The sequence below is a fragment of the Botryllus schlosseri genome, chromosome 7, assembly GCF_051294905.1.
Source record: "Botryllus schlosseri isolate E-star chromosome 7, Bs_hap1, whole genome shotgun sequence".
Lineage (NCBI taxonomy): Eukaryota > Metazoa > Chordata > Ascidiacea > Stolidobranchia > Styelidae > Botryllus > Botryllus schlosseri.
In genome coordinates this window covers 2,819,879-2,839,680 of record NC_137242.1, presented here as the reverse complement: position 1 = coordinate 2,839,680, position 19,802 = coordinate 2,819,879, and the positions used below count along the sequence as shown (strand labels likewise).

Here is a 19,802-nt window from a genome sequence, read left to right as displayed (position 1 = left end):
CAACATCCAGACAGTGTGTTGATACAATGATAGGTCACTACACAGCATTGTTTGTTCGCCGATTGAGTATGTCTCCGTTACTATTTGCTGCAACTATATATAAATATATGACATATATAAGGTCTGGTTTTGGGCCAGATTCACTGTGGGCAATTACATGGATCTAAATACTCTACCACATATCCTGAAATCCGAATTGAAGTTTATCACCCTTACAGGATACATCTCGATCTTGATATTATCAAGCACAATCTACTATGGTATTATTGTGCCAATATAATTGCTAGCTTCAAAGCATATGTTAATGGTGTAATCTGACTAAATACAGCTTATGAATGTATAACAATATGGTGGTCAAATGATAATAATCATCATAGGGATTGTATGATGCAGAGCTCATACACCCCATTTTTATCAATTATATCACTTGCAACATACCTGGTATTGTTTGATTTTTCATATTCCACTTATGCATTCTGTACTTGAAAGTACATGCGTTTGTAGCTATGTTCAATCTCATAACCAGATTTACTGTATCAGTGAAGGTGTCTAAGATATGGGTCATATCTGTTTGTTCAGGTAATCATGATAAAAAGGCATCTTCAAACAAAGGCGCTACAGCTACGGAAAGAACGGGTAATGTAGTGGTAGTATATTTTGTCAGGAGAAATCAATGTTTTCAGCCAATGCTGCAGCATATTTCATCCTTCAACAGAATCCTGATGATTGATTTTTCAAAATATCGAATTTTTAATGGCAACTTGTCCTCGCAATGCTAAATTTTCTGTTGAATGAAACTTAAACTTGCCATCACACTATCTAGTGACTTGACTGAAATTTATTTTGATGTTTTGAAATCAATATGGCAAAGGCACTTTCAATTTGCTAATTACCCTACAACAGCGCGCCCCAACCACTGGGTCAGCTATTTCGGGGGATTCACGAAGTATTTGTAAATGTTAGAGTAGGTTTTTATTCAATATGTCATAAGGCGGCTATTGGTTGTTTGCTTTGTAAGGACAGTAATCTTATAATTGATATGTTAACAATTTTATGGGCACAATTAAAACACTTTTGCATTTTGCAATACTGACAATCTTGCATGTGGCAGTTGGTCTAAAATAGATGCTTCACAATATTTTCCGAGATGGAAGATGAAGTCAACAAGCCTAATCGTGATCTGATAATGGATAAGAAAACTGGTGTCGCAGTAAATGTTGTAGTTGGGGAATATGATTAATGATTATATAGTAGAACAATAGTTCTATATATCCATGGGTTCTCGTTGCAAATTAACAGTCAACAAAACCTGTCAAATCTTTAAAATTTTTCCAGTGATGTTTGCGACGTGTTTCCATGTCAAATGTATTTATAATTTGCTTGTTATAATTCATGTACTTTCAGATCGGCAATTCCCCGTTAAAACACTCTCATCACGCTAGCTCGGGTTATTTTCCACAAAATGTTTCGAACTAGTTATTGTATCCAGCAGTTCACATTGGGTCATACCAATTTTGAGAGTGAGAGCCCTTTTTACATTAAAGATGCTCTGAAGCTTTTTTGCCAAAATAAATATATGTGTATTTGAGAGCTACAAAATTAAATTGTCAGAATATTTCTTCATAGTATCATGGTACTGTTTAGTGTTGTGACTATAATTGAAACTTCATCAAAATCATTATTGATTACAACCCTATTTACATCAATATTTTCAGTTGATGTTATAGTTTTTAGAATGTCATAGTTTCCAGCGGTTTTGACCAAATCTTCATCTTGGACAAAATTCATATGAAAGCTACCTAAGTGCTTTGAATTACTGGAATAAATGATAGGATCCCTGTTTACAAACCGTCAGTAGTAAAGATCATAAGACTTTTACTTATGCCGTTTAGTTGAAACAATGTCCTAAATAAACTCTTCACACATGCTTTATGCGAAATTATGCCCGATGTTAAAAATTTGTAATATGTCAAGAATTACCAGAGACATTTCAGGATGCGTGTTGCACTTTTCTTTGAGATATATTTTAACGCGACATAAATTTGTTGCAGCGCTGGAACCTTTTAAATGGCAACACCCAGAAGGAAAAGACGATATGTTTCAAAAGAAAATCATGAAGTACATATCGTTGAGACCTGAAGATTTAAGGAGACTTGAACTGGAAATGAAAAAGGCAAATGCGAATGTGATCATTGCAGCAGATCATGTGGCGGTTACGCCGCCAGACAATTTTGTTAGTCAAGTAAGTTATTCATTTGCTTGGGTAGTTCTGTATAGTGCTAACGGCTTCATGCCCTTTTTTACAAATTACAAAATTTCATATGCACAAACTGATAGCAAATTGTCACCTTGCACATTTTAGACCGCTACCTAAACCTAAATTTGGCTTCACACGATTTCAAATTGGGGTGCATTATTTTCTTCTGCCGGTCACATTTGTACTGTCTTTGCACTACTGGCTACTCAAATTGCGAGGACGGGACTATTCTGCGCCGGACATTTCAACGGCGGGACATATTAATATCGAAGGTGTTGGCCAACCAGCGAAGGTCAATTTTGGTCAAGGTTGGACTCGAAATACCTATGTATCAAAGTCCCGCACTCGCTCGTTGCGCACTCCTACACTAAATCATCCCAACAGTTTCCGACAGCATTTTAGGAGAAACTAATGTCGAACAAATCTTATTAATAATTCAAACCACTACGTGTAATACAAAGGTCGGCACATTTTATTGATCAAGTCATATTGTAGTGTAGACTTTTCTAACTGTGTCACTTATTGGCTGTAGTATCGTATACAAATGACCTGGGAACTATCCAGAAGATATCGTGTGAAGCGGAAAGAAATTAAATATATATTACATTATTATTGCAACCCAAAATTATATCCTTCACCGGCTTCACGGGTTGCAACCCATAGGCCTGCTTTAAGAACCCCTGCCTTAAAGGGAGAAAAAATTGCCTTACAGAAACTGTGAGCCTTTTATGATGGTATTTTCTACTATCTTCACGCCTCGTGCGATTCTAACCGTTATTACAAAATAATGATGATTGTTTAAGAAAAGAATACGGAAAGTCAATTTTACGTCATTTTTCCTGCGTTTCGCAGGTCCAGACGTGCTGATACGGTGTATGCCTGTCACTAAACCCGCTTTCGTCATAATAAGAGTGCGTAAATATTAATTCACTACAGCTGTTGCGATACAACAGTGTCGTAAAAGATAACATAAGTGGTGCATCGTAAGTCAAATGAGTTTTCACAAATGCGTCGCAACGACAAAAGTTTGGGAGCCATGTACTTGAATTTCCTGTTACGTTTATTTGAATTATTCAACGGCAGTAAAAGTAACAAATTTTCACGATTTTCATCGGCATCACGTTTCTCATCCCGACTGCAATTTTTTTCATCTGCACAAGTTTTTTTTCATCTGCACAGGTTGAAAACCACTGGTCTACACTGAATGTAAAATCCATGAAACTTTGTAGCCTGACACACCAAGTTCCACACCCTTGCATTTTGAATCTGAACATTCTTTTTCTCATTTTTTTCATTCTTACCACTTGGTATCGATTCAGATCATATGATTATCTTGCAGACTGCAGGAAATTGGCGCCAGGAATGCGAGAAAATCCTCGGCGAATTTTTCACTCAATTCACGGTGCGTACTTGCGCGGTTGATATGTTTTCTCCTGGGAATGAACAAGACGATCCGGCTGTGGATGTGCATTCGCACTTGCTCGTTGAAGGCGTAGTGACAATGTCGGTTACTGGTCGACTGTCAGATGTCGAACAGAAGATACATCAGTTGGAAGGAGAAGAGAACCAGGTAAGCTTGGATTTTGTCACTCTGAATGAATGGGACTTCATAATGATATTCACGGGATTAATCTCAAAGATATCGGCCGGATACAGCTGCAATAGGACTAGGTGTGCATGAGTCTGATGCTGAGACAAGAGACACACTAGGGCTGGATTTATTTACGGTGTCTATTTCTAACATAAATGTTGATAGGATTTCCCATCATAAATACTATTTTTTCAATTCGAATTTGACAACTTTGCTTCTACGAGTTTGACTTGAGTCAAATTTGTTATGCATCGTTTTTTTAGACAGCCTAACAATTTCACAGAGTAGCCAGTAAAACTTGAAAAATTTCTAGTAATTTTATTGGTTCGCAAACTGAAATGTTTGAGAACCACTTCAGTTTGAGAGCCACTTGCCTATGAGATATTACTTTCTACATGGACACTGGACTGCAACTTCTTATTTTGTATCGTTTTATTTGAGTATCTGTACTCTGTAAAGTCAGTTATCTTGAGGACCTTTGTTGTTTATTTTTCTGGAAGGTGACTATCATTATTTGAACGAAGTAATGTTTACTTTTATGAAGTTTCATTTGTAAATGTGTGTTCTGAATCTTGTTGACACTGACAATATTTATATTCGGTACGTGAGCTTATATGTTGTAAATGCCTGCCACCTGAGTATTCTGTTTCAACTGGGGTCACCCACCGGTGACATACTTTGGTTATTTTTGTCTGTCAGATGGCAAACAGTTGTAACAAGACAACATCATGTTTGCCAATGCATAGTGACTGGAATCTGTACTTTTCCTTCTTTATATTTAAGTGCAACGGAAGTATTTTATATACTTGTTTAGATGGAGTCTAAAGAAATGTACATGAAACATAAAGAATGCCGTAAAATTTCTGATGAAGTTTCGCTAGTAATAAGTATTTTACTCCAGTTTGTGACTCCTAGGGTTACTAGACATTGTTTCAATACCAGGATATGTGTGCCATTTTACTCCCTTATGTATGCTATTGTATTTACAGTTGATTTTCTAAATCATCTTTATTCACTGGTAACTTAGCGAATCAAGTTGTCTGTTGCATTAAGACTGCACTGCTACAGAAATAAATTAAGATTACGTGGGCATTCTTGTAACTCAGTGCTATGGTGATAAAATAATGGAATTTTTACAACAAATTTAACTATACTCAAAATTCAACTTAGTAATGTATTTTAAACTCTAATCCGATTGTAAGATTCAAGCTGTTTTGTGTATTTGCTTTCAGGAGAAGAACAATACCACTTTACGCATGCCTTTGCAGCTGTTACATAGACTTGAAGTTGATTTCATCAAGGTTAGTAAAATAAGTTCGATCATATTTGATTCATAGCATGACTAACGCTTTTTGATACATGTATTTTCAAATTGCGTGTGGTGGTCTGAGAATTCTCATGTCTCAAAGTCAACCCAAGTCATACCTTTAAATAGTATCGGAACTTTGTAAAAGCGAGTGAGCTCTCCAAATTTTGTGCTCAGTTCCATCTTGACTGGCACCAATGCAATACTCACGAGCTAGCATATGCGACGCTGTTTGCATTATGCTGGGCCTACCAACAAAATTATATTTTGTGACCATATGGTATGATGTATTCTCCCAAGTCCAAGTTACTTCTTGTTGTAATATGTTCAATGTTCATGTTCAAATTGATTTCGAAAGAATCATATTCTATTGTAAACGTTTGCTCTCAATTGAGGTCATAGCTAGCCTCAATGTGGCTGGTTACCATACTTACAAATTATATTGACCCCAGTTCCAATCGCCACCATCTTCATTATAATTGCAGTGGTGAAATATATCCAAGTTTTTAATAGATGTTAGTCCATGTATGTAGTGTAGATCAGCAAGTATTCAAATTGAGGTGTGCTTACATTCTTCCAGTTGCAAAATGCAGCAATTGAAAACATGCACCATATATGACTCACAAAAAATCAAGGTTCCAGCGCTGCATCTTGGTTCGTGTAATAATTTTTGCTCTGGAATCCATTCCTACTGCAACAATACATGGTATATAGTTCCTGGGAGTAGAAGTATAGCTAACCAAAGTATTATAGGTTTAGCTGGCTGACTACTTGACCTGGAATCCTGTATCCTGGTGAGATCTTCTTAAGACGCAGATAGACGCAAGACATACGAATATATTTCAGATGTTGTTACAAGTAGGTCTAGCAAATGAGTCTACTGATTCTCTCGAATCAGTAGTTTTATACTAGAGGCAAATTACTCTAGAACAGGATGTGTCTCGGTTACGAGATATACACATTTTATGGTTGAACGATAACAGGGATCTGTTATACTACATAGCAGTGGCTCCCGTCCATTTTGCTGTCACGGACCCCTTTAGACAAATTCTTAATTCTGCTGACCCCTGCCTAAATTTTGCCTGACACTCAATTTACACACCATTGTTTATTGTAATAACTATGCTACTCAAGTGCTAAACTGTGCCAAATTGTTTTTGTTGAAGAAAGAGTAATGGAACGAACAAAAGAACAAAAGTTGAGTACGTACATTATTGGCATAAAACTTGAATAAACAATTGACATAATACAAAGAAACTAAAAAAAAGTAGGAGAAAATATATAGATAAAGACGAGATGGTCTGACGACCAACCCTCTAATCTGCATAGCAGGGGAAGAGGGCCAGATGTTTTTAACGGAAGTTGCGCCTCTCACTGTTAGGACTTAGTCGCCCTTTTCAAAGAGGTTTCCCTTGGTATATAAATTTTTAAAAGGTGACCCAAAGCTGTTACATTGTCAGCAATGAATGAGAGGGCTAAATGATTAACCACTAAACCGCATGCGACAAGCCAATCCTGATTTGACTGTAATCAACATGCATTGTGGTAGATGTAGCATTGTAATTTTATCACAGAACATCCCTTCTCTAACAAAGTCGAGACATGATGTTTTTCTTTCGTTTGCGTGTTCTTTTGAATTATTCTAGTTAAATAGATTGTGACAGCCGGCGAAATGTTGTGAAACTGAACAATATTGTGCGACTTCTGAGACCTTTCTATTCAGGAAGGTGTAATGCAGCAGAAGGCACGCAGAGCAATGACCTAGCCGTAAAGTGTTACCAGACAGTAGCTTATGACGTACGTGCAATGCTTCAGTCGGAAACAAACTTATGCAGATTTTTTTTTGAAGATTTTCTGCCGGCACTGTAGGCAGCAATTTGTTTTATTGCAAACCGGTACAGTTTATCCTCGTGTGCTTGAACTTCACACATCTGCATTTACAGAGAGAAATGAAAGTAAAATGATCGCTTTTTGTTTTTTTCAAAAAATTCTGCAAGGTTGGGAACCACTTGGATAAATACAGTCCTAATCCAATTAATAACGTTTCACTTTTATTTTGCATACAATGTATTCAGAAAACAGAAAATGACAATAATGTGGAGATCTCAAAAGTAGCAGGTGGAGTTGTGATCAAGGGCAGACAAGCAGACGTTCAAAACACCAGCGAAGATATTTTGTCTGAGGTACAGCCTATTTTTCGTTTGTACCTTGAAATAAAAACTTGTTCGGCAATGCCGGCCGATGATTCGAGGTTGTCTCAAATGCTGAAAACAGGTCACGAAATTCGTTGGAGAATATTACTATACTGCGATAGTCAAATACTAGATTACTAGTAGCCAAATGTAGACTTTAACTTGAATAAAGCTGCATTGATTTGAAAGTTGAATCACTGCTCAGATTTTGGAGAAGTAAAACTACGGTTGCGCAGTTTTCATATGTAGGCCTATCTAATATCTATACATCAGCATTATATTATCCATGCTGCCGACTGGATTAAACCACTCCTGTTTGATTTTTCTTGAAACAGAAACATGTGGAATTTCCGGAATTGTTGCTATATTCCACGGTACACTTACCTGACCCTGAACGCTTATATCGAGTTTCATGTAGACACAGTTGATGGTTGTGGGTAGCACTTGTCGATTTGAATACAGTTTGGAAGAGAGAGAGAAATCAATTATGTACCCGACTACGTAAAAACTTACCGATAAAAATATATTGATGATACATATTTATTTGATTCACACGTTCTTGGTGTAACAGTGATAGTTTAGGTTTTATCAATCTTTTCGTGTCATTTCGTTCAAAAAATAAAATAGCCACACTTTACGTAATTTCAAGGTATATTTGACACACGCTTCAAAATATTTGCGTTGTTTGCAGGGTTGTAACCAAGTCACAAAGCTCCCAGTCACAAGTCATTCTCACTTTTACGGTTTTGACTCGAGTCAAGTCGAGTCATTTTCAATTCACTGCCGAGTCAAGTCCGAGTCCAAGTCATCGAGCAGAGGTTCGTGTCCGAGTCATGATATTATGACTCGAGTCCGAGTCCAAGTCATTGTGTTGACTGCTCAGTTTCCAGTTAAAGTCTTGTTAAAGCCACTTTTATAACTCTGTTTGGTGATATCGAATGGTTCGCATGCATAATATACTAATTTTCCTCACGTTTAACAGTTTCTGGTCGCATTTTCAAGTACCAGTACCAATAGACGTAACCCCATAGAGTAGTTACTTTACTGTTCTTCGAAATTACAATGAAATGTCTGTCTTGGCCGGCTGAATCTCGAGTCATATGACTTGGTTCGAGTCATGCGCAATGACTCGAGTCCAAGTCGATTCAATATAAAATTTGACTCGAGTCGAGTCATTTCCATATTTTGAGAAAATGACTCGAGTCAAGTCGAGTCATCAAAAATCGTGACTCGAGTCTGACTCGAGTCGAGTCATGACTCGAGTCATTACAACCCTGGTTGTTTCAAATAAATTGGTTTTAATGATGCTGGCATCGTTCATGTGGTAGGTAGCCAAAAAGAAGCGCGAATATGTCTCTACGAAAGACTGGCTGAAACCGATGGTCATGAAATCGTTGAGAGAAAAACAAACCAAGTTTCCTGAGATGAAGGTGATTCTACTGTTTCTGTACATATGCCGTTATTTTTGTCAATATTGTTGCTCAGCCAGTCGACGCAAATGCCGTTCAGTAACGAAGTACCGTACTTCTTTGTTTCAAGAGCAATAGGTGTGTCCACTTGTGCTGCTTATCCAATGGGTCATGTTTTTTTGCCGTACTCTAATTTTAAGGCTTTTTAGGCAAAACAACTTGCTTTTAACACTTCGGATTTTGTGTAGTACCAAGTGGTTTTGGGATGTGCTTGTGTCACTTTTATGAGTAAAAGACTCACCGATCAAGGTAACTGAATATATTTTTAAAAATAGTGCTTATCTGTAGTGTCATTAGTAGGGCGATTCCCAATAAAAAAATCAAAAATTTGACATTTTTCTACAATAAAAACCTTAGTTTTGACAAAATTTTGCCATCAAGTATTTAAATTGATAATCATTGGATATCATTTTTGAATTGTAGTGCATTTCTACATTGCTGGTTGGAATTGTTATGTCCTTACAAAGTTGAGAACCGCTGTGCTATAAGAACCAATGTCCACCACATAGTCAAGTTTCAGATTCAGATTCAAATTTTGCCCACCCCTAGTTAAGATCTGCAATAAAAGTAATTCACACATTGTACCAGGGTTGTAAGCAATTCAAAGTTTCCGAGTAACAAGTCATTCTCACTCTTATAGTTTTGACTCGAGTCAAGTTGAGACATTTTCAATACCCCACCGAGTCATAGTGTTGTGACTCGAGTCCAAGTCATAGTGTTCACTGTTCAGTTTTGAGTTCAATCCAGTGCAACCCACTTTTTTTCAACTCTGCTCGAGAGATATAGAACGGCTCGCATTCATAATATCGTAGTTTTCATCAGTCCTAATGGTTTCTGGCCCTATTTTCCAAGAATCAAGACTGATGGACGAAATACCAATAATGTGATGACTTTACTATTCTTCGAAGTTGCAATGAAATGTCTGTCTTAGCCGCCTTAGTCTCGAGTCATATGACTTGGTTCGAGTCATCCGCAATGACTCGAGTTCAAGTCGAGTCTATACACAAGTTGACTCGATTTGAGTCATTTTACGCATTAAAAAAATGACTCAAGTCAAGTCACCAAAACATCATGACATGAGTCGTACACTCGTATCGATTCATGACTCGAGCCATTACAACCCTGCATTGTACAATGCGATATACCAAACAGATAGGAAGATATTGAACTTGAGTACTCTGGATCAGTCATTCTTTCATTTTAGCCGTTTTTCTTGTATTGTAGGTTGCTTTTGACCGTAACGTGGATCGGATTGTACTTACTGGTCATCCGTACGAAGTCGGCATATATGCGACCATGATACGCGAAGTTGTAGCTGACGTGGTAAGTCACTCGCTATGCCAAAAACGTCCCGTTCAATGAATATTGATACTATACTGGTACTCTTTCTATCATAAGCTCATGAAATTATAAACACGGTATGACCCCAATCAGTGGTTGCACCAATTGCTCAAATTTATATGAATATAGTCTCTTCCGAGTTATTGAAATATTGTCGGCAGGTTACTAGATTATATTTTTATATCGACGAATACGCGCAAATTTGAAAATTCAATTACATTGTTACTTGGATAGTGATACAAAAAAAATTAAGTTCAGTTCGTATCAAATCAAGAACGGCCGATGTCTGTAAACCAAGCTTGGTTCGTTTCGAGCTACACAGTTCTCCAGTAGCATTTTCTAGAAAAGCAGTAATTAGATTGGAATTCAAATTCGAGCATAGACACATTTCACAATTTAGATTAGAATTAGTTTACCGTCATGTGGCGCGAATTAGTTTAATCAGTCAATACATATTTCCAACAGGGTATTACTTGAACCCAATACTTAGTTATATGTACAAATTTGATTGCTCTCATCTCAATCGATCGCTGTGTTGTAGGAATCAAAGTTCACATGTGAGGTAATACCTGTCGAGAAACAACTGCACGGATGCATTATTGGGGCTCAAGGAAGAAACGTTAAAAGACTGCGAGAACGTTTTAAGGTAAAGTATTTTCTATGAGCTTGCTTACCTATGTTCGGTCTATATTGTATCATTACGTAATGTTGCCCTGGCTATATTTCAAGTCTTTGTCATGACAGGTCGCCGTCACGGTGCCTTCAACTAAGTCTGACAGCTGTGAAGTGAAAGTTCAAGGCATTAAAGAAGGGGTCCGTGCTGCCGTCGAAGATATTCAAAAAATGATTAGCTATCGGGTATCATATACGCTACTGTTTCTGGTCAAATTTTTTCTGCCTCATTCCACTTTGAAAGGCCTTAAAAATTGAACAAAGATTATTACTCTTCCATGGCTCGCATTACGGTAATCTAAAACGCAACTTTGTTGACTTATTGGCTTACTCGGGTTTTAATATATTTAGGTAAATGTTATTAAATTGTTCTGTACCCCAAAAAGTTTTTTCTCTTGTGAAAATGCTCATTTTAAGCACGTAATCCAGGGTTCGCCAACACAAAACGGGTCATGGGCCACCTCTCAAATTTGTAGAGGCCTCGGGCAGCAAGAACACAATACCAAGACAAAATAGGCGACACTTTTACGACAGAACAGCACTTTTACATGGGCAACGGGCATAGTTACCACAAAAGAAATCATGTTTTATTAAAGAAATACAAGTACAACAAAACCTACTATAATCATCAATTTCATTGTATTTTACACTATGAACTGAACACGATACCTAACAACGCTTTTCATCGACCAAGGAATCGATATTACGAGACCCAGTACTACGATAGTTGCAATTCTATCTCCTTGTAAAGCTTGATCTTGTGGGTAATCCCTAAGCTGTTTTCTCCGGCCCCTGATGTAAGCCATGCGTCATTAATATGGAAATATTTATGTAACATACTGCAAAGTGAAAATAGGTACTTTTCTTCCCCAAAGTTGAATTAATATGTAAAATTTTGCCACATTCTTATATCTTCTCAGCAGCACTGCCTAATATATGTTATTTAAGGACCGCAAATCCAAAACCTCAATACGTTCCGCCCCACACGAGAAGGAGGATGTAAGGAGCTCTGTGGCACTATTGCCATCACAAAATTCACAAGTAAGTGCCATTCATGTGTGCCGTTGTGACCAGCGCTGGCCAAAATCTAGTACCTGAGTGATTTGATTCTGCATCGAGTCGAGTCGAGTGTGACTCATTATTACGCCACAACAGTATTCTTGATGTGAGAAGTTCAAATAAGTAACTTTTGTGCGATGACAGATAAGTCAATGCCAGTTCTGCACGACCTATCGATCAATAAGCCGGACACACACCGTTACGCTATCTCGCGGGGTGAATAAATCAGCGATGTCAAATATCCCGTGATGGTCATTTTTAAAGTTGGATTTGCTCTTTGACTCCTAGGGCGGAGGGAGATCGTAAAGTTAGCTTACTTGCTAGAATGCTAATTGTCTGATTCAAAACTGTTATTCGTGACAACTTACTTCACTTGAATAAATGTTTCACCGGATGACTGGGCGAAATCTCATCCAAGTTTATGTGCCACGATTAATAGTTTTAATCAGACGATTAGCATTCTCCACAATAAGCTAAATTTATGATCTCCTCCCTCAAAGTCCTGATCTTAACAGATTGCCCCTCTAATTACACAACCGGTCGGCCAAAACCATGCCATTTACGATTCGTTCATGGAAATTTAGGCTTGATTTCTGAAAGAAAGCAAGTTATTTTCAATGAAAATTTTTCACTTCGACAGAGGCGATTGCGTAACGAAATGCAGACCATCTCGGTACCACTAACGGATTTGCAAGCTATGGTTTTGAAAGCTTCACAGAAGGAGTGGTCCTACGTCAAAAATAACGTCGACAGCAGGGTAATAATTGGCATTCCTTATATGTTACTATAGTGTTTTCCGAATCTGGTTATCAAATATCACTTTTTAATGGGAGAATTTAAAATATGTTCCTTTGACTCGGTCGTAAATGTAATATTGCTAGTTTACATTGATCACCATTAACTGGTGTTGATCACTATATCAAAGAAATGTTATGTTTATGAGTATGCCTAGTCCTTTTGTCACGTGTTTTGGATGGTGTCGGGTGAAGGAATTTTCGATACGATAATTCTCGTTGAATAAATAATTCTTAGTTGCAAGAGGCGTATAAATTAGGTACTGGAAGAAATTGACTCGTACGGCTTGACTCGAATTAATAAAATAAATACTCGACCAAGGTTCAAGTACACAATTCATTGTGCCCAGCCCTAGTCATAACCGGTAGTGTCTCTTTAACAGGTGACTTTAACTTTCAAGAAACAAATTCCCTCACTTGTCATCAAAGGGGATGGTGCGCTTTTGAAAGAAGGCCATGTAAGAGTGGTGAAGCAACTTCAAACTTATGTATGACAATATTTGATATTGTTTGAAATTGTTAGTAATATGATTTGCTTGTGAAATCTTATCTTCAACACAAGGAGTGCACTCGTTTTGTTTCTTTACGATCGCTTACTGGCCTAGCTTTGAGTTCCTGTCCCGTTATATTTTGTCCAATGGTTCTTGCTACTATTTCTATTGCGATCACACTTGTACAAACTACTGGATTTAAAAAAATGTGCAACCTGAACTAGAACTACTGACATTTTCAAAAAACTTGCTACTAGAACTAACGAACTTTAAACATCTGCAACTAACTTAACTAAAACACTGCTAACTAGATTCAATTCTGAAGCAACTAATAAAATGTTATTTTATCGGAATGGGATCAGTTTGCCAGATGAACATCAGTGCAAGTTTGATATGGGACGGTATAACGCAGAGCGAGTGTTTATGTGGTGTTTTTGACGTGTAATATGAGTCCAGAAAGTTGCTTGCGTACTTTGCTAGGTGTATGATTTCTTTTTCTGACAAACTTGACTCCTTCGCGTATATTGCATTGACGTAACATGCAATATAGATGACGACACGGCAAGGATTTGTTGTAACCGTTCCAACAGACGTAGTATTTATTGAACCAGGAATAAATTCGTTTTAGGGTGGAGCCATATTCTAGATCAGGGGTCACCAATGCTGTGCCCACGGGCCTCAGGTAGCCCGCCAGGACAAGATGAATCGCCCGCGGGCCTGTTCTAAAAATAGATCGAGTAACAGCCCTTACCACTGAGCTTTCACATAATGAGATTAATTTATTCAGCTGTTCTTGTGTAAATCACACTAACATGTAACATAGTTACTACCGCCATTTACCCGCTTCAAAATTTTAGTGTTTTTTGGCTGTAACTCGTTTTGTGTTCACAATAGAGAAAACTTTCTTCTTAAGACAGATAGAAACATGATGTTTTGGCAGCTTTTGACCTATATATCATGACGATACGACCAGTGGTTGTCGAGATGGCAATTTTACCCCCTGTCGCAGAAATTGGGGTTTGCCGGCTGGAAAATGGAGACAATCCCCTAAAACCAAGTCTTATTGAAGTTTTAGGTCGTTTGTCAGAATTTAAGAACCCCCTTTTTTCGATTTGAAAAAAAGTCATTTTCACTCCACCCTAACGTGCATATATATGCAATGAAATTCGAGAGTATAACCGCGTGGCACTTGTTATCAACTTTTTTGGTGTTTCTTGGGAATGTGTTATGTTCCGAGATAATGCGAGGCTATTTGTCTACGTTTACTGAATTACGAAATGGCATAATGAATATATATTCCGTTATGAAGGGCTTTCGACCCCGAAGACCAAATCCATTCTGTGGCTGCACCTATGTTAATATTGATGCCTTTGACCTAGCAATGGCTGCAAAAATATCACGCAACAGAACACTGGCATCACGATTCATGCCAAATGACGACACATGTTTTTTAGTTGATGGACTACTAAATTTTTTAATGTTCAATTAGAGCTAGTCACTTTTCAACTAGATCTAAAACCACTCCAAAAGTCAGCAGTCGGTTGACCGTCAACTATCTAGACTGGTAGTTTGCACAAGTCGGAATGTGATAGAATCCATTGCACCACTATGTCGGTATTTTGTAAAACGTTTTTAGTTACCATAATGAGGCAGTAATTGATTCAAAGATTGGCAATACCTTGTTTGGTCTGAATGAGTGGTTCCCAACCTTATTCAACTCATTGCCCCCTTATCAAGCTCGACGAAAATTGATGGTAGAGCTCGTAGGCCGCCTGCAAATCTACCAATGGTTGTTTCTCTTGCCTATGATTGTCGTTATTATTTTCAGAACAACTTTTGCGTTCTCGACCTAAAAATCGATGAATATGACATGGGAAGAGTGATTGGAAGACAGGGAAGAAATATCATATGGATGCAATCGGAATATCGTGTACGTCAACTTGTTGAACTTTCCAATTGTTAAAAGAATTGATCTAGAATAGATATACGGTAATCGCCAAAGCTAGATTCTGTATACCTGAGCATTATCACTATTAATCTCTATGGCTGACTTTTCGCAAAAATACTTAAGATTAATGTATTTGGAAATATGATGATGGATCAACTTGATCTTTCATTAGTCTGATCACGGTTGCCAATTAGTCGTTTTTATGGCCAAATTTTTGCGATCTCGGTGTATTTTAAATGTGTTATTACGAAATTCATGCTGATAAAAACATGTATTAGGTGACGTAAAAATTTATAGAAGTAGGCTGCTCACATTGAGTCGTGCAAATGCATGATGCATTGCATTTTTATTGCAAGAACATCATTGACTTGGTCCAACAGATTCTCTGTAATGACATCACACTAAAATTTGGCATCATTTTATCCGTAGAATGACATAAATAGCTGGCGAAGACAGAAATGAGACCTAGTATGCCAACCTGCAAATTCTTATTTACCAATTTATCAAATAAATGATTAGAATTAACCACAGGTGGAGATAATAACTGACCGTCCAGGTCGGGTCAACGCAAGGAAGAACGTTACAATTATTGGCGAAAGAATGATGGTTGAAAGGGTTAAGCGAAACCTGGTAGATTGGTACAGAGCTGAAACAGTGAGTATATCCATTTGGTACTTGGTTTTGTCAGAAATAATTTAATATTTTAAAACCCATAACAAAGACTTTTGATTACATCAAAATAATTTTGGTGCGGTAATTTCCTTGGACCTCGACTCCCGGGAAGAGATTGTCGATACATCGTACAATGGGCTGGTTTTCTTTCCAAAATTTTATATGTCCACTGATTAAATTTTAGGTTGCCTCGAAAAAGTCACGTATGCCACTGCAAATACAACTAATTTCAGTTAGGGATTTCACGGCGTCTACTGGTAGGAATTGACCCAAATTTGTTGCGTGGCGATTTTTTAGTCTTCATTTATTCAATGAATAAGTGAAATTTGAAAATAAAAATTTTACACATACAGATGCAGATGCATTGTTGTTATCGGAATATCGGAATACCCCACATGTCACAGATTGGTCAGATCACAAACGGAAATGAGTCGACCTCTGTTGGAGTAACTCATGCTTCATTTTTATATTGAAGGTCGGATGCCAGCAGTATCAGGTTAGGGGAAACAGAATTCCAAGACATGACTCCATGGCCAGTTTAGCTTCAATCAACGAGCCAGGGTCTGTGTTGAGTCTCAATGGTGACGAAGATGATCGTCGGTCTGGTAATCGTCTGCATTCTTTTTGTGAAAGTTAACAGTTGTTTGCTTGTGTATGGTACGCCGTATTCTTGACTTTGCTGCGAGTGGGCTGGTTTCCACGACTTACCAGAACTAGTGCTGGGCAAAATCAGCTACCTGAGGTATTTGATTATGAATATAGTATTGGGCTTCAAGCAATGTTCCCTCTAATTTTTGATGAGTCTGCGCACACTCACCAACTCACCGCGCGGACCCTTGGACAACAGTGCGCAGCGACTAAAAAAAGGTCATCACTTTGGATTTTTTGTGTGCAACTTGGTTTTCAGTGCGCAGAGACCGTCTAAGCCAGGGGTGTCAAACTCAGATTGCATCGCGGGCCGGATTCAAGCCTTCAAATCACTCGCGGGCCGGACCAGTCAACTGATTCCAAAGTGTTACCTCATTGTGCTCTTGCTTTTCACTTGAATACCATAAATTCGTATATAGATGATACATGGGTCATAGCGTTTATAAAGGAGCAAGTCACAACACCTTTATTCGCGAACAATGGAATTGGCAAAAAGAACCGCTGAAACAGTGGCCATAACGATGATGTATAAGTTGGCATATTCTTTGCTCCCTTTGATTTAGTCGTAATATGGCGTTAACTCGGCATATGTGAGGAATAAAAGATACTTGGTTGGAAACGCGGACGTTGGAATTTGGTTAATTATTATTAAACCACAAGTCCGGTATCTCTCGTGTCTGGGGATCTATTGGGTCTAAAGTAACACAGCAGTGCGACCACGGATATTTCAATTATATATTTGCGCAACTAATATATTTTCCAGGTAAACTGCATATAACTGTTCCGCATTGGCGTTTTCGCTTCTGTGAATAAGTACCTTTTGGTCCATATTTGTAGAAAACTCTGAACTTAGTGTGCACTTTTGGCCTTCTTGAAATTGGATGTAAATTTCACTGACTTGTTACTAGTGGTAACTGGAGTGGAACCACAGCACCGTAGTCGGGTGTTTACAATGGTGCCTATGAACATGGAAGTATTTCCTGCAAAAAAAACTCAACATTTGTAACAAATACGCTGAAAAATATAACAATTTTTAGATCTACTCAGAATTGCTTCGCGGGCCGGATGAAATCGTCTGTCGGGCCAGATGCGACCCGCGGGCCGTATGTTTGACACCCCTGGTCTAAGCACTGCGCATTTGCGCACGTGCGCAGCTTAGAGGGAACATTGGCTTCAAGTATTCGATTATCATTCGTTATGGCATCATAACAGCATGAACGACGAAGAGGAGTTGAAATATGTACCTTTTATGCAACCACCAAGAATATAATGCCACTTCTGCATCACATTTAAGATAATTTGGTATTTTTAAAACCATTGCGTTTTATGGCGATGTTGTGGGTTGATGACTTCTTCACAGATATGTCATTTCCACTAATATGTGTAACTTTGTACGACATGTTTCGTATTCTGTGATATGTCTATTCGAGGTTTCAAAGCTCTCATAATACTATTGATACTATGATTTTCGCTGATAAATTACCCCTTGTGGCAAGGAGTACATAATTTCAGTATTTGACTGAATCATCTCTCACTAATCGAGAGAATCATTGTGACCAGCCCTAACCATGATGGCCTGACTCGTAAATACAGATATTAAGATCAAACTGATTCTTATTTATTGAACCTATTCCAAATTAGAATTGGTTTATAATTGAAAAATATAGTCATATTGAAATGAACCTGGATATTTTCAGCCGACACTTGTAAGAGGTAAGCATAAGGGATGGTGTGAACATGAGATTCGCGTTCTGTGTGTGAACCTCGGAAATTTAGAGGTTCACGTTCACAAACGAACCTTGATAGGTTCTGCACTGTCAACCTTTTTCATATATCACAATTTTCACTTCATTATAACATGTTTGGTTGAAATTTATTGCATTTCAACTGCGGGTGACACCATGCATGGCGCTGGCAACATAAAACTAAATCAAACACTAGACGAGTATGCACCTTGACCAAAATTTTGCCTGCTTTGATACAAAAGTTTGCTCGAATATGTAGTGACTCTCTGCAGTGAGGTTGACCCGCAATCAATCACACAACATCAAGAGCGAAATAGCCTACACTACATGTCGGTAGTTCGCGAATGATGCTTATTCAACCAATTAATGAGATTGATATCGTTGTTTGATGTAAAAAAAATATCCAGGCGTACGGAGTCAATTTTGATTTCATACGTTTATTTTATCATGAAAACCAAATCCGTGGGTTTGGGGTGTTGGCTACTACTCTCTAACTTGTTAATAGGTTAATATCCGTAGCAAGTCTAGAAACCCCTTTTACAATCTGCACAACGTCAACGTAGAAATACTCAAACACCGAATTCATTGTCCGGTCTGGCCTAGACCGTTAGCTTATATTCCCTTGCAAGTCCTCGTCGCAATTGTTGGCAAAGTTGATGCATTTGGTGACGTTTAAAATGTTCGTATGTACTTCAGCATTGTGGCATTATGTGGCCCTAGCTGTCGCCAGGCATCGTGTACATTAATATAGGCTATTACTTCACTGAAATGTAGGGTTGGAATCAGCAATATGACGTCACGTGATGAGGTTCTCGTTCGCGTTCAAACGGAACCTTTCAAAAAGGTTCGCGTTCACACGAGCCTGAACCTTTCAGAGGTTCACACCATCCCTAGTAAGCATATAGGAGAGATTTTTAAAGAACTTTATATATCAGCAGTTGTATCACCAAATATGACGTCACTGGCTTACAAAATTCGTATAATATCTCTATCACTGCTTTAAGCAGTCTGTAAAATGAGAAAGGAGCCTGTGTGTTCCAAGATATTATCAAAAATTGGTGGATGTCAACCAATCGCATCCTATTTGTTTACAGAAACCTCCTCAGTCTCCGACTGTGCCGCAAATCAGCAGGCTGTTTTGTACCAATGGCAAGCGCCCTCTGTGGACTTGCTAGACTTTATCAAACGTTCTGAGCAGTTTATGAAGCAATTTGACAGATTGTTTGGTTCCAATGAGTCATCTTTGATCGAAGAAACGGAACGTTCGGTTACAGTTGTTGGACAAGCCAATGATGTGAGTACATTTGTAAACAAGCCCAGGATGTATCATGGCTGTAAAGTTTCGACGGTACAATTAGTTACATAGAGCAGTTCCAGACTTGTAGAAAGTACCAACGTAGTTTGTTGGCGGTCCACGAACAGCTGTTCTTCTAAGAAGTTTTAGGTCTAGTTGTAGTTTCGGATTTTGAAAAGTGAGTATTTCTAGTTCTTGCTGCCAACAACTAGAAAATATATGCCTTCGTTTTGCATGAATCAAGATACCGTTGTTCTGACGTTTGTGCAGCTATTGCTGGCTCTAGAATCATCACTATTAACAGTGGTGTAGCCAGGGGGCGG

General features: G+C 38.1%; 1 protein-coding gene across 3 annotated transcripts in view; it reads left to right on the top strand.

Moving 5' to 3' along the window:
• Positions 1–19,802, top strand: part of LOC145443799 (uncharacterized) — a 47,227-nt gene that overhangs the window by 5,787 nt on the left and 21,638 nt on the right. For all 3 annotated transcript variants that reach the window (XM_080321763.1, XM_080321760.1, XM_080321759.1), the window contains 16 exons: positions 580–636; positions 2,052–2,242; positions 3,597–3,827; positions 5,081–5,149; positions 7,230–7,337; positions 8,675–8,776; positions 10,040–10,138; positions 10,698–10,802; positions 10,901–11,014; positions 11,777–11,869; positions 12,528–12,644; positions 13,065–13,169; positions 15,001–15,102; positions 15,652–15,774; positions 16,268–16,397; positions 19,280–19,479. In XM_080321763.1, the coding sequence (XP_080177889.1) occupies positions 580–636; positions 2,052–2,242; positions 3,597–3,827; positions 5,081–5,149; positions 7,230–7,337; positions 8,675–8,776; positions 10,040–10,138; positions 10,698–10,802; positions 10,901–11,014; positions 11,777–11,869; positions 12,528–12,644; positions 13,065–13,169; positions 15,001–15,102; positions 15,652–15,774; positions 16,268–16,397; positions 19,280–19,479 (1,946 nt within the window). The remainder of the gene's footprint in view (positions 1–579; positions 637–2,051; positions 2,243–3,596; positions 3,828–5,080; positions 5,150–7,229; positions 7,338–8,674; positions 8,777–10,039; positions 10,139–10,697; positions 10,803–10,900; positions 11,015–11,776; positions 11,870–12,527; positions 12,645–13,064; positions 13,170–15,000; positions 15,103–15,651; positions 15,775–16,267; positions 16,398–19,279; positions 19,480–19,802) is intronic.